At 47.1% G+C, this 13,728-nt stretch overlaps 1 protein-coding gene across 12 annotated transcripts in view; it reads right to left on the minus strand.

Annotated features, from left to right (window-relative positions):
- Ulk4 (unc-51 like kinase 4) overlaps positions 1-13,728 on the minus strand; it is a 307,398-nt gene that overhangs the window by 227,362 nt on the left and 66,308 nt on the right. For all 12 annotated transcript variants that reach the window (XM_076577412.1, XM_076577414.1, XM_076577409.1 and 9 more), the window contains one exon: positions 1,198-1,325. In XM_076577412.1, coding sequence (XP_076433527.1) covers positions 1,198-1,325 — 128 coding nt within the window. The remainder of the gene's footprint in view (positions 1-1,197; positions 1,326-13,728) is intronic.

A 13,728-nucleotide genomic window follows, 5' to 3' on the forward strand; every position in this document is an offset into this window, starting at 1 on the left:
CCTGCTGATGTCCCCACGGCTCAGTGACTGACCAAATGCAACACACACAGGTGAGGGAGAACCTTCTCTCCTTAAAGACAAGGGGAGGTGCCATCCCTCAGAGGCTGGCCCAGCGGCCACGTAAGTCCTGCTCTGGATCACACAGCACACACACAGGAGGAGCCACACTTCAGAGCTGCATGGCCTCAGGGACTGGTGCCACACTCAGGCCATCAACTGCACAATCTGCACACCTGCCCAGGCCACCCGGCTCACTGCATTGCGCCACAGTGTGTAGTGACTACTCCTCCAGGCCACACTCTGTACACAGCTGGAAGCTTAGGCACCACAGCTGGGACTCCCAGCCCCAGCGCTGTCCTGGGAGGGTTTACAGAGCAGGATCCTCCACATGAAACTGCCACCACCATCCTGACGTCACCGCAGTTGCTCTGAGCAGAACAACCTCTCACAGGAGGGTGTGGAGGGCCCTGGCCTAACTGAACATGCCCCGGGGTTTCCAGGAGGTCTGTAATCCCACCTCTTGGAGAGACTGAGGCATGAAGATCACAACTTCAGGGTCAGCCTGGGCTACACAGTGAGCTCCAGGCTCCAAATGAAAATATATCAACTAGATTTTCAGGACTCTCTGGACCCCAGTGGAGCAGGGCTGAGGAACTGAAGCAACGTTGGTGAGAAGGAGCCAAGCACAAACAGAACTCTGGGACACCCGGGATAGCTCTTCCTTTGACAGGAAGGGTGAAACGGAGAGAAAGCCAGGGTGGTGGTTCATACCTGCAACCCCAGTACTGGGGAGGCAAAGGCAGGAGGACCAAGAGCTCATGGCTAGCCTGGGCTACAAAACCATCCCTTTCTAGAAAGAACAAACAAAATAAAAAGTCTCAAAGTGACAGACAGACACTAGCCCAGGACTGCTCTTGAACCACCCCCACACTGGGGCCTTGAGCTTCTCAGCCTAGAGGCTTCCAGGCAAACCCCCATCCCCGCAAGGCACAAAGCCCCCCAGATTGAGACCTCACTGCCTTGTGCCCATGGTCCTCTCTGGGCTTAGAAGCTGATGATACCAGAGATAGATTAAACTCTTGGTAAACTTCAGGAAAGGTTTTCAATGTCAGATACATAACAGCCAATAGTAAGTAGTCTACAGGACACACACACCACCGGTCAACAGCCCGACAGACCCTCTGAGAGGCGGTGTACCTCGCTTGGCAGCTCAGCAGCAGCATGTCCCGGTTGTGAATCAGGACGTGAAGCAGCACCAGGAAGGCTTTGGCTCTGATGGCAGTGGATGGACTGTCAAGTAGACGGATGACCGTGGACACGAAGTCCTGGGGAGACACGGAGGAAAGGTCAACCCGACAGCTGTAGAGCACAGCGATCCAACAGGAGGGGGAGAAACCTCATCGGCTACATCTGCGTTCTTAGTTTGGTCCAAACCCACAGGTACTATTATCTCCCTTAACCTGAAATTAGCCAGTGTGTGTTCACAAAAGCAGTAGTTCACACAAGGTTTCACTGGTCGGTGGTTGGCCTTGATTCCTGGGCACATGGAATCCTATCTCCTATACCTCTCTTGTAAGGGATACGAGAAGGACCAGAGGGAGGGGACACGAGATGGGCCAGAGGGAGGGGACATGGGAGGGGCCAGAGGGAGGGGAAGGGAAGAGAAGAGTGACATATTGTAATTAAAAATATATTCAGAATTTTAAAGAAAAGGGTAAATCTTCAAATGATGAATGATTTGCTGAAATTCTGAGCTGAGTTCAGATCCAGCACAGTTGGAAACCAAAGCCTCAAGTACATTACAAGAAGTGTGGCAGAAAGTCGAGGGACCAGCTGAAGGCCAGAGGAGCATGCAGATCTGAGTCTGGTAGGGGCACACACGTGCACACAGACACAGTTCCTACCTTGAGCTGACAGAGCTTACCAAACAGAGCACAGGAGTCACACCTGGTGACCCACACAATTGGAACACCATCCTAACATTCTTTATTTAGAGGCCTCACCACACCGAGCAACAACCAGTGATACATATCAGATAATGAAACTACAGCAGGTGTTGGACCTATATGCAACTAGGAACACACACACACACACACACACACACACACACACACACACACGCACGCACGCACGCACGCATGCACGTATGCACGTACGTACGCACGCACGCACTCACGGACAATCAAGCTCCCGCTAGCTCTCGGCTAGAACAATGGCTGCACAGTACAGGGGCATCAAGAGTGATCCAGAAGTTTGTTTCCCATAGGGAACGTCATAGGGGTGAACAGCAGATCCGAATTCAGTCTGAAGAGAAAGTACTGATATTGAATCCATGCATGTGTCTCCTTTCGAAGTTCTTGGTTTATTTTTAAGGGATAATCAGTCAAGGAATTAGAATTAAAGAAGCATACTGCTCACATTTCAGGCAGGTAAGAAAACTTACAGATATGGTTAGGAACAGACCCAGAAGCCAAGAAGTGGTATCCGCCATTACCTCAGGTGCAGACACAGGCAGCCTTCTACACCAAGCACCAGACACATGCTCACCCTGTTCTGACCATCCTCACCATACTAGCCACAATCCTCACCATATTACCCAGACTCACAGTTTTCCTGACTTTTCTTCTTCCCTTCCCCCACATACAACTCTGGATCCCTCCTGATCCTGCACTCTCTGGATCACACTTGAGTCCTGTACACTCTGGATCACACCTGAGTCCTGCACTCTGTAGATCACACCTGAGTGCCTGCACTAGGCAGATTCAATGCACTCCCCCATTAAAATCCCACCACAATTCTTTACAGACTTTAAAGAACAATACTCAACTTCAAATAGAAAAACAAAAAACCCAGGATAACTAAACCAATCCTGTACAATAGGAGGATTTCTGGAGGTTTCACCATCCCTGATTTCAAGCTCTACTACAGAGCTATAGTAATAAGAAAACACATGGCATTGGCATAAAAACAGACAGGTGGATCAATGGAATCGAATCAAAGACCCAAGTGTAAATCCACACACCTGTGTTCACCTGACTTTTGACACAGAAGCCAAAATTATACAATGGGAAAAGGAAAGCATCTTCAACAAATGGTGCTGGCATAACTGGATGTCAGCATGTAGAAGAAAGTAACTAGATCTATATCTATTGTCTTGCACGAAACTCAAGTCCAAGTGAATCAAAGACCTCTACACAAATCCAGTTACACTAAAGCTGATAGAAGAGAAGGTGGGAAGTAGCCTTGAATGCATTGGCACAGGAGACCACTTCCTGAACAGAACACCAATAGCACAGACACTGAGATCGACAACTAATAAATGGGATCTCCTGAAACTGAAAAGTTTCTGTAAGGCCAAGGACACCATCAACAGGACAAATGGCAGCCTACAGCATGGGAAAAGATCTTCACCAACCCCACATCTGACAGAGGGCTGGTTTCCAAAATATAAAAGATTTCAAGAAACTAGACATCAAATAACCAAATAATCCAATTAAAAAAATGGGGTACAGAGCTAAACAGAGAATTCCCAACAAAGGAATCTCAAATGGCTAAGAAACACTGAAAGAAATGTTAAACATCCTTAGCTATCAGGGAAATGCAAATCAAAATAACTTTGAGATTCCATTTTATACTTGTTTGAATGACTAAGATCAAAACCACAAGTAACAGCTCATGCTGGAGAGGATGTGGTAAGGGGAACACTCCTCCACTGCTGATGGAAGTGCAAACTTGTACAGCCATCTTGAAAATCAATATAGCAGTTCTCAAAAAACTGGCAATTGATCTACCCCAAGACCCAGGTATACCACTCCTGGGAATATACCCAAAGGATGCTCAATCATCACTTGCTCAACTATATTCATAGCAGCTCATGGTGATAGTTTATTTGTGCTGAAATGTGGTGATATTTTATTTGTACTTTAATAAGTAAAGCTTGCCTGGAGATCAGAGGAAAAGGCAAGCCATTATAAGTAAACAAAAAAGTCAGGCAAAGGTAGCACACGCCTTTAATCCCATCACTTGGCAGGCAGGGATCTGTCTGGATCTCTGTGAGTTCAAGGCCACACTGGGAACAGAGCCAGGCATGGTGGCACACACCTTGAATTCCAACACTAGTTAACCATGGAGGTCTGGAGGTCTGTACAAACAGATAGGAAGTGACAGAACTGGGCAGGAAGAGGAAGTGATGTAGCTAGACAGAGAGAACAAATCAGATGGCAGAATAGCAAGGCATATAGGCATGGGTAGACAGGAAGTCGCTTGCATTTGGAAGCTAAGGTATCGGTGAGGTGAGGTTAGCTTGTGGCTGTACCTATTCCTCTGATCTCTCTCAGGCTTTAACCTCTATATCTGGCTCCATGATTTTTTATTTAATAAGACTGTTTAGAAATTCGTCTACAGCAGCTTTATTCATAATAGTCAGAAACTGGAAACAACCTAGATGTCCCTCAACGGAAGAACGGATAAAGAAAATGTAGTACATTTACACAATGGAGTATTAGTCAGCTGTTAAAAACAATGACATCAAAAAATGTGTGGGAGCCCACAAATGACTCAGTTTCCCAGTTTGAATCTGAAGTCTATTCTGAGTCAGTAGAGTTCAAGCTTGCCTGCTCCAGGGCTGTGAGAAAGTCCTGATTAGCCCATGAACACACTAGCTAGCTAAACACAGGCTATTGATGCCAGCTGGATCAAGATAGAAAATGAAACTGCCTGCTCCTTGACTCAAGGACAGGGTAGATAGTGGTTGAATGTCTGTGCTATGCATTGTTCTATTCTGTCCCTCAAGACTGTATATAAGCTGGCAGGGAAATAAACTCAGGCACTGTCTGGCATTGATGGGCAGACCTCTCGACTCTGTTCTGTCTTCTTCATTGTCTCTATTAGCCGCACATCTCCACCCAGCTACCCAGTAGACTCGTCGGCAGGTTCCAACAGAAATGTACAGGCAAATGGATGGAACTAGAAAAAAAATCATCCTGGGTGAGGTAACCCAGACCCAGAAGGACAAACTGGTATGTACTCACTCGTGAGTGGATATTAGCTGTAAAGTAAAGGATAACCGTGCTACAGTCCACAGACCCAGAGGGGCTGGGTAACACAGAGGGTTCAGGGGGCGGGGGGGGGGGGGGCACCTGCATCTCCCCGAAAAGGGGAAACAGAAGAGATTTTGTGGGTGGACTGAGGGTGGGTGAGAACATGAGGGATCCCAGGACCCACAGGCTGGGCCCAGAGACCTAGGATAGAATCAAACATGACTGAAGAAAAAAAAAAAGTCAATGTAATGATGCCTAAGGATACTCTGCTGTACTTATAGATTGGTGCCTAGCCCAGTGGTCATCAGAGAGGCTGCATCCAGTAACTGATGGAAACAGGTGCAGACCCAGAGCCAAACATTAGGCTGAGCTATTGGAATCCTCCAGAAGAGAGGGAGGAAGTATTGTAGGTGCCAGAGGGGTCAAGGACATCACAAGAAAACCCACAGAATCAACTAACCTGGGCTCATAGGGGCTCACAGAGACTGAACTGACAACCAGGGAGCCTGCATGGGACCGACCTAGGCCCTCTGCAAACACGTGACGGTTGTGTAGCTTGGTCCTCTTGTGGGGCTCCTAACAGTGAGAGCAGGAGCTGTCTCCAACTCTTTTACTGGCTTTTGGACCCTATTCTTATAAAATAAAATTTTTTAAAAAATGTATGAACTCACAATCTGTATGTTTTTCTATTAATAATATTAGTGGTAAACTTAGTAAAATTTTAGTAAAACTAGGGTATTTTGAATGAGACTCTTTCTCATCCCATCCCCTACCAAAACCCATAGAAATGGATGCCTAGAGGCGGCCTGTGTCACCTTTTATCTCGGGAGGGGAGAACATCACAGCCCCACCAACGATCTTAGCTTCAGCTGAACACAGATCCAAGACACAAGCCTTGTTGCCTTTTCTACCCGTCAGCCCAGGACCCAGGGCTTGTGGAAAGTCCACATCAGCTGATCTTCACCACAGAGTCCTGGGGGACACAGTGGGTGTGGGGCCACTGGGCACCCAAGGCATACATGCCACACAGTCATGAAGAGTTTCCAGAAACAAGGGTCCACACTGCACAAGGCTGCGTCTTCCCACGTAGATTACTGTTCCTCCAGCCCAGTGGAATTTACCACCCAGGGGTCCTTTTCCCTAAGTAGTCCTGCTTGGTGACAGAGGGCAGCTTGGCTCTGCTGGTGCTTGAATCTATTCCCAGTCAGAAGTGGGGAGAGTAACATTAACGTCTTCCTCACACAAATGTAGATGGCAGAGAGAGAAGTAGTGTGGTGATATATTGTACACCCTAATAAAATTTGCCTGAAGATCAGAGAGACAAAGGAACAAGCCATCTCTCACCTCACCAAATTCACAAATCCTCTGACTGAAATCCTCTGAGTCCTCAATGGAAAGGCTTCAGCTTGAAAAAGCCTTTAGTTCTTGTCTCCTCACTCCTTATATACCTTTCTCCGCCCAGCCATCACTTCCTGGGATTAAAGGCGTGTGTGCTTCCCAAGCAAAGGCATGAGATCTCAAGCACTAGTAATAAAGATGTGTGCCACCACTGCCTGGCTGTTTCTCTCCTAGACTGAGTCAATCTCATGTAATCCAGGGTGGCTTTGAACTCACAGAGATCCAACGGATCTCTGCCTCCAAAGTGCTAGGATTAAAAGTATATGCCACCACTGCCTGGCCTCTATGTCTAATCTAGTGGCTTGTTCTGTTCTCTGATCTTCAGGCAAATTTTATTAGGGTACACAATATTTCACCACAAGTAGAGTTACAGATGGAGGTCCATCATGAAGGGAAGGCAGGGCAGGAACTCGAGGCAGGAGCTGATGCAGAGGCCATGGAGGAGTGCTGTGGATATCGCTCTATATAAATAAAACACTGATGGCCAGTGACCAGACAGGAAGTATGGGCAGGACAAGGAGAGAGGAGAACTGGGGAAACAGGAAGAAGGGGGAGAGACACTGCAGCCACAGCCAGGAGAAGCAACATGTAAAGATGCCGGTAAGCCACCAGCCATGTGGCAAGGTATAGATTTATAGAAATGGGTTAATTTAAGATATACGAACAGTTGCAAAAAGCCTGCCACGGCCATACAGTTAATAAGTAATATAAGCGTCTGAGTGATTATTTTATACGTGGGTTGTGGGACTGCGGGGCTTGGTAGAACCTGGAGAGAAGCCCTCCAGCAACAGAGGAGTGCTGCTTACTGACTTGCTCCCCATGGCTCAATCAGCCCACTTTCTTACAGAACCCAGGACCATCTGCCCAGAGGTAGCATTGCCCACCATGAGCTGGGCCCTCCCACATCAGTCATCAATCAGGAAAATATTCCAGACTTGGCCACAGGCCAATCTGATGGAGGCATTTTCTCAATTAAGATTCCCTCTTCTCAGACATGTCTAGTTGACAAAAAACAAGCAGTGTGTGTGTGTGTGTGTGTGTGTGTGTGTGTGTCTGTGTGTGTGTGTCTGTGTGTGTGTCTGTGTCTGTGTGTGTGTCTGTGTCTGTGTGTGTGTGTATGTCTGTGTGTGTGTGTGTGTGTGTGTGTGTGTGTGTGTCTGTGTCTGTGTGTGTTGCCACAGCACATGTGTACAAGTCAGAAAATAACTTTTGCAAGCTGGTTCTCTCTTTCCTCTACGTGAATTCTAGAAATCAAACTCAGGTCATTAGGTTTGGCAAAAAAGTGTCTTTAACCACTGAGCCATCTCAAAGGCTGCAGGAGGTTCTTTGTTGAACTGACCCATCAATCAAGCTGGGGGAGGTGTGCATGACATAGATACACGTGGCAGCTAGAGGAAGATTTCAGATGCTCGGCTTTATCTCTGCCTTTGAGACAAAGTCTCTCGATGGAGCCTGTAGCCACCGAGCCCGGCACGACAATGGAGGAGCCACACCCAGCTTTTTAAGTGAGCGCTGGCAACTGAAACTCAGGTCCTCACAGGTGAACATCAAGTGCTCTTACCCGCTGAGCCATTTCCACAGCTGCCAGGTTAATATTTTAAATGATTATAAGACGAATTAAGGGCTAGACTGTTAGCTCAGTGTTATATGGAGTGCTCACCCAGCATCACTGACTGGGTCAGCCCTAGGTCCCATCCCCAGCACCACAAAACCTGACTTGATGGTGTACAATTGAAATCCCAGCATTTGGGAGCAGGAGAGTCAGTTCAAGACCATTTTGAGTTACAGAGGGAGTTCAAGACCAGCCTGGGATACTAGAAACCCTGCCTCAAAAGAAAAATCAAATTAAACTATTTTTAAATATACTCCAAATTTTAAAAAATCAAGTAAATACCTAAGTACATATGGAATTAGCAGCTTCACAGAGTAGAGCATTAGAGAATGTGAAGCACATTGATTAACCTGATTGCACATCCCTACATGAGACTGTCCCAAGCAAAAAACAGACACACAAAAAAAATAAGAACTATATTTGAAATTATATTAGCGTTACCATCCTGACCAAACATTACAAAACAGTAAAATTATATCACATTAGGAATCAAGATTTTCAGCTTAAATTAAAAAACAAAACAAACAAAAAAACACTAACATAAAAATGTAGTTAGAAATGCCACCACAAGCAGGTGACATATTTTTAAATAGATGTTCACTGGCTTTGTCAATCCAAAAGACTAGAAACAATAGCCAGCCCCAGCCCAAGGAGAGCCCCTGACAGACTCCTCAGAGAGAGAGACTGCTTCAGATCCAGAGACAAGACATCCAAGCCGGAAACTACTGTCATATCACACAGCAAGATGCAGAGACCACAGGAGTCAAGACGAAAAGACCTAGGAGGCAACTCACAGCCTTTAGAAAAGAAGCTGTTCTGTAGCACACTGACACAGCCAAATCATAAAATCTGTGTGAGCAAAGAATACTCAAAGAGGCAGCCTTTGGAGACCGCTAAGCAACCAACTCATTATTCTGCAAACCAGTAAACACATGAACAAAGTGTTTACCCTGCCTTTGCTCCAGAAAAAACACACCAGATTGTTCCTCAGACGTCTTTCCCACGGAGGAATCCTAAGTGACAAAGATAAATGACAGGGCTCGGATCCAGTAGAGCCCCGCATAGGCAAACATCACTGACGGCTGCTGAAGCCTCCGTAAAACCGGATGCAGATGGTGCAGGAAGTGCCCCATGCCCCTCCACACATCAGCAAACAGGCAGGTAAGTGATAGTGTCTCTTCTCCTGGGAGGAATCCACTCCCCTGGTGGAGTTTACCCTCCCTCAGGAATCCAAGCTGGGATCTAATCAAACCTGTAAACACAAACCTGTAGGCACAACTCTACCAAAGCCACACTTAGAGAAGCAATGAGTTTATCAGAGTAACTTACAGGGCGCCAGTGTCCATCTACTCAGCTGCAGTCTTCCGGACCCTGCTCCTCTATGTTCTGAAGAGCAACATTCTGCCTGGGTGTTAATGTCAGAGGACAAAGTGGATGCTGCAACTGTGTGGTTTCTGGGCAAAGCTTCTGACAAGAGCCTCAGCTGTCGACATTCTAAAACTAACTTTGTGGCTCACTGAAGTCATAGAGATGGAGAGTTGGAAGAGAAGAAAACTGAAACTCACCACGGGACCACGATGTGTCTGGGCTGAGACAGAAAAATAGACTGAAGGGAAGAAAGGGGCTTTGACTACGAACTTCGCACAGCTCTGAGCCACTTCTCCCGCACGCCACCACTGGGCCTTTCACTAACACTGCAGCTATTTCCAACATAATAAACCACGCCATGAAAAACAGACTGCTTAGGAAAAGGGCCTTTTAAAAACGAGAGTAACCTGGCAATCTTATTAAGAGTTCATCATGAGAAAATGACTCGGGAGCTGGGGAGATGGCTGTGGGTAAAGCACTTGCTGAGCAAGCATGAAGGTCAGCTGCCCAGCACCCATGCAAAAGCCAGGCCTGGGAGCCCACACCTAAAACCCTGGTGCTAGCAGTCAGAAAACAGACAGGAGGGTTCTGGGAACATGCTGGCCAGTCAGCTGACCAAAGCAAAACTGCAAACACTATGTTCAGTAAGAGACTGCCTCAAAACTGAACAAGGTGGAAAGCAGTACAGGCCATCCTATCTTTTCACAGACAACTGCTCATCCCAAACAGGGCAGTGAGGACAGATGGAAAATCGTGGAATATTCCTCTGCACTGTGGGAATCAGTACCACTGTGACTGGGTTAATAAGGAAACTGACTGGCCAATAGCTAGACAGGTAGAGGTCAGGCAGGACTGGCAGACAAAAAGAGAGCTTAAAGAAGAAGAAAGGAATCTGGGGAGTCATGAGGAGATACAGGTGAAGCAAGAGATGAACTTGCCATATTGAGAAAAGGTACCAAGTCACATGGCAGAGCATTAATAATTAATAATAAGTTTCTGTGTAGTTATTTGGAGACTTGCTGGTGGACAGAAAAGTCCATCTACAGAGAAGCAATGAGTTTACTGGGGTTCCTTACAGGAGCATGAATGAAGGATTACTCACAGGCAACTGCATCACCAAAAAGCCCACCAAGCCTTAGAAAATCTGTCATCTTTGCATGATGTGCAGGCTGCTCAACTGACTGGAGGGTCTCCTCTCCTCAGCCATTCTTACTGCTTATACAATTTGGGGGATGGAGGAGCCTGGTGAGTCTGACCAGTTTCAGGGACTTCCTGAGACTTGTGAGTTGTTTAGTTTCTGAATCTTAACCAGCTTGTCTCTAGGATGGAAGCTTCAAATCCCAGGAAATTGCTACAAAATATCTCCACCTGTGCATGCACAAGCGAGCACACCAAACATGATTGTGCATACAGTACATGCACACATACACAAGAAATAGCCAAGCATGCCCATGCAAAGCCAAAGGAACAAGGGTTATCCTGCAACACAGAAAACTACTAGACATCTGCTACTCTGTTTCAGCCAAATATCATGAAAAACGCATCCCCAGTTCCATTAGCAAAGGAACTGTGGGGCTCTAGAACTCATCTGATCATGACAGGGCACCCCAACACTATCCCATGACAAAGCAGTGCCAATGAAGACCTGTGGGAAGCTGGGGCTTTTATCTTAACACTACAATAACCAGGAACCCTTCTCCAGCTGGGTCCCCTCTCTAGCTGGGTCCCCCTTCTCCATCTGGGTCCTCCTTCTCCAGCTGGGTCCCCCTTCTCCAGCTGGGTCCCCCTTCTCCAGCTGGGTCCCCCTTCTCCAGCTGTCCCCCCCCTCCAGCCTTGCTGTCAGAACACACTAGATGGGATCTGCAGCATGCTCACATGCAGCAGTAGCGCCTTCCTCCCTCTCCCTGTGGCTGTTACCAAGAGAGGCCGAGTAGGACGCCCACATCTGCATCCCCTTCCATCAGTAATAAAGTCCCATTCCCAGACACCAGCATTTGTGCAGGCCGTCTCCAGGAACCAGTTCCCTACCAACCAGAGAGGTGCCCATCATACCAGACAAAGTGAAAGCCAGAACCCCCTTTTGCCAGTGCTATAAGGGGTTCACTTGTCCCCCAAATCAGGTATCAATGAACTCAACAGGGAACCTAAATGGCTGCCCAACCCAGCAGTAAGGAGACAACACCTCCTTCCGCCATGCCAGTGTGGTGTCAGGTGCCCTAAAAAGCAGGAATTTAACTGCTATCAGACATGCCACTCAAGATGTTGTCTACATGTTGAGTTTCAATGTTCAAGATAAAAGCACCCTGCTGTAAGCCAGCAACAATGTGGACCAGCTGTGCATGTAGGGATGTATTTCTGCTGCGATGAGACACTTCTTGCAAAATGCCAATACTGGTCCTTGAGATGGCTCAGTGGGTAAGCACTTGCCAGGGAACTTAAGACCTGCAGTTCAGTCACGAGAACCTGCATGAAGGAAAGGACCAGATCCACATAGCTGCCTCTGACCTCCACACACATGCCATGGCATACGTGCACACTCGATCACATACACACAGTAATAAAGTTTAAAGAAAAGAAAGGATGGGCCCTGCCTTAGCCATAATACTTTGAACTCATCTGGTCTCACAAGCCAGGCAGAGTAGACCTGGTTGGTACTAGGGTGGGAGAAAGGGCCAATACAAATTAAAAGAGAACAATCACCCTTCTATTATCCATTCATTCATTTCTTTAAGAGACATGGAAACATGGCTACATGGCATGAAACAATTAATGTATCTCATTTTCATGACTTTGTAAAATATTATATAATCATGTACTGAGAGTTTAAAAATAATTCTGTTAAAACTCTCAGCCTCTCTGATCACAACTTACAAAATGAAGTTACCCAAGGGTGACTATTTCTATGCAGTGACTGTAGCATTTAATAACTTGGAAAACTGAACAGCAAATCCAGACACACAGACTGCTGAACAACACTTACAGCCACTGCTGTGGGACCCACAGAGGTTTCCTAGTGAGACCCCACTCAGGGTCAGAGATCTGAGCTCGCTTTACCCAGCAGGGCTGCATAAGGAGATGATTGGTCACGGGCATGGTTACTATGTGTTTGGAAGGGTCTGCATTTGGCTGTACAGTGTGCTTTGATCTTGCAGCAGGGAGATCTTTTGCCTCTCCCCTTGACATGTTATAAAAAGCCCTATAAAGGAGGAGGATGGTGGGTATTGACCCAGGCCCTCCTGAAGCTATCCTATATCTGTCTTTCTTCTTGTCTTCATCTTTATTTCTGATATTTCCTCATTCCTGTCTCCTCTACCTAAGAACCCTTTAAAAGGTGGGAGCTGGACTCCCACACACAGCATCTGAGTGACACCAAACTGCCATGAAGGCAAAGTGTGTGTTGCTCTGTATTTAGACTTTCACACATCAAGCTGTTGGTGTCACCCTGACAGCCTGGAACTGCCTGGGAGACAGGCCTCTGGGAACCGGAAGGACTGGAAGGACCCGCCCACTGTGGGTGGAGCCGACCCCTGGCCTGGATCCTAGTCTGTACAGATGGAGGAAGAAGCGGAGCAGCCTACAGTCATGGCTCTCTGCTTCCTGGCTGTGGATGGCATGAGCAGCGGCTTCGAGCCCCAGCAACCTTGACTTCCCCTCCATGCTGTCCTGCACCCTTGACTGTGAGCTAAAATCAACCCTTTTCCTTGAGTGTGTTTGTCAGAGTATTTTATCACAGCAACAGAAACTAAGGTACCATGCACATATGGTGTCAATGTAACAAAATCTAACTTTAAATATAAAAATACAACTAGCATTTACTACAGTGGGACCATGGCCCACAGTGGGTTTCAAGTCCATGATCCTCCACTGAGGTTCACAAAACTCTGATTTGAGAGTGGGGGTGTTGCTCAGTGGCAAAAGGCACGCCCAATATGTAAGAGCACCTGGTTGTACCCCCAGCACAGAGTGAGTGAATGAGTGAGTGAGTGAGTGAGTGAGTAAATGGATGGACAGATGACTCAGATTATAATGTGTGCTTCCTCATCCCTGGTCCAGGTGTGTTGAACACTACATGGAGCATCTTTTTAAGAACTTGGGAAACACTAAACAACCAAGAACATGTCAGGCCTTGGCTCACTGCCTCACAAACTGTGTACAAACACGGTCTTCTTTAACTGTGGGCGCCTCACGCACACACACAGTCGCAGGCTTCTGAAAACAGGTGCACTCACTCAGCAGACACAGCACGCACCTCTGGGCTCTGAGGCAGCAGGCCTAAGGGTCTGCATTCCCAACGTAAGACAGTCTCAGAGG

The sequence above is a fragment of the Peromyscus maniculatus genome, chromosome 7, assembly GCF_049852395.1.
Source record: "Peromyscus maniculatus bairdii isolate BWxNUB_F1_BW_parent chromosome 7, HU_Pman_BW_mat_3.1, whole genome shotgun sequence".
NCBI classification, from domain to species: domain Eukaryota; kingdom Metazoa; phylum Chordata; class Mammalia; order Rodentia; family Cricetidae; genus Peromyscus; species Peromyscus maniculatus.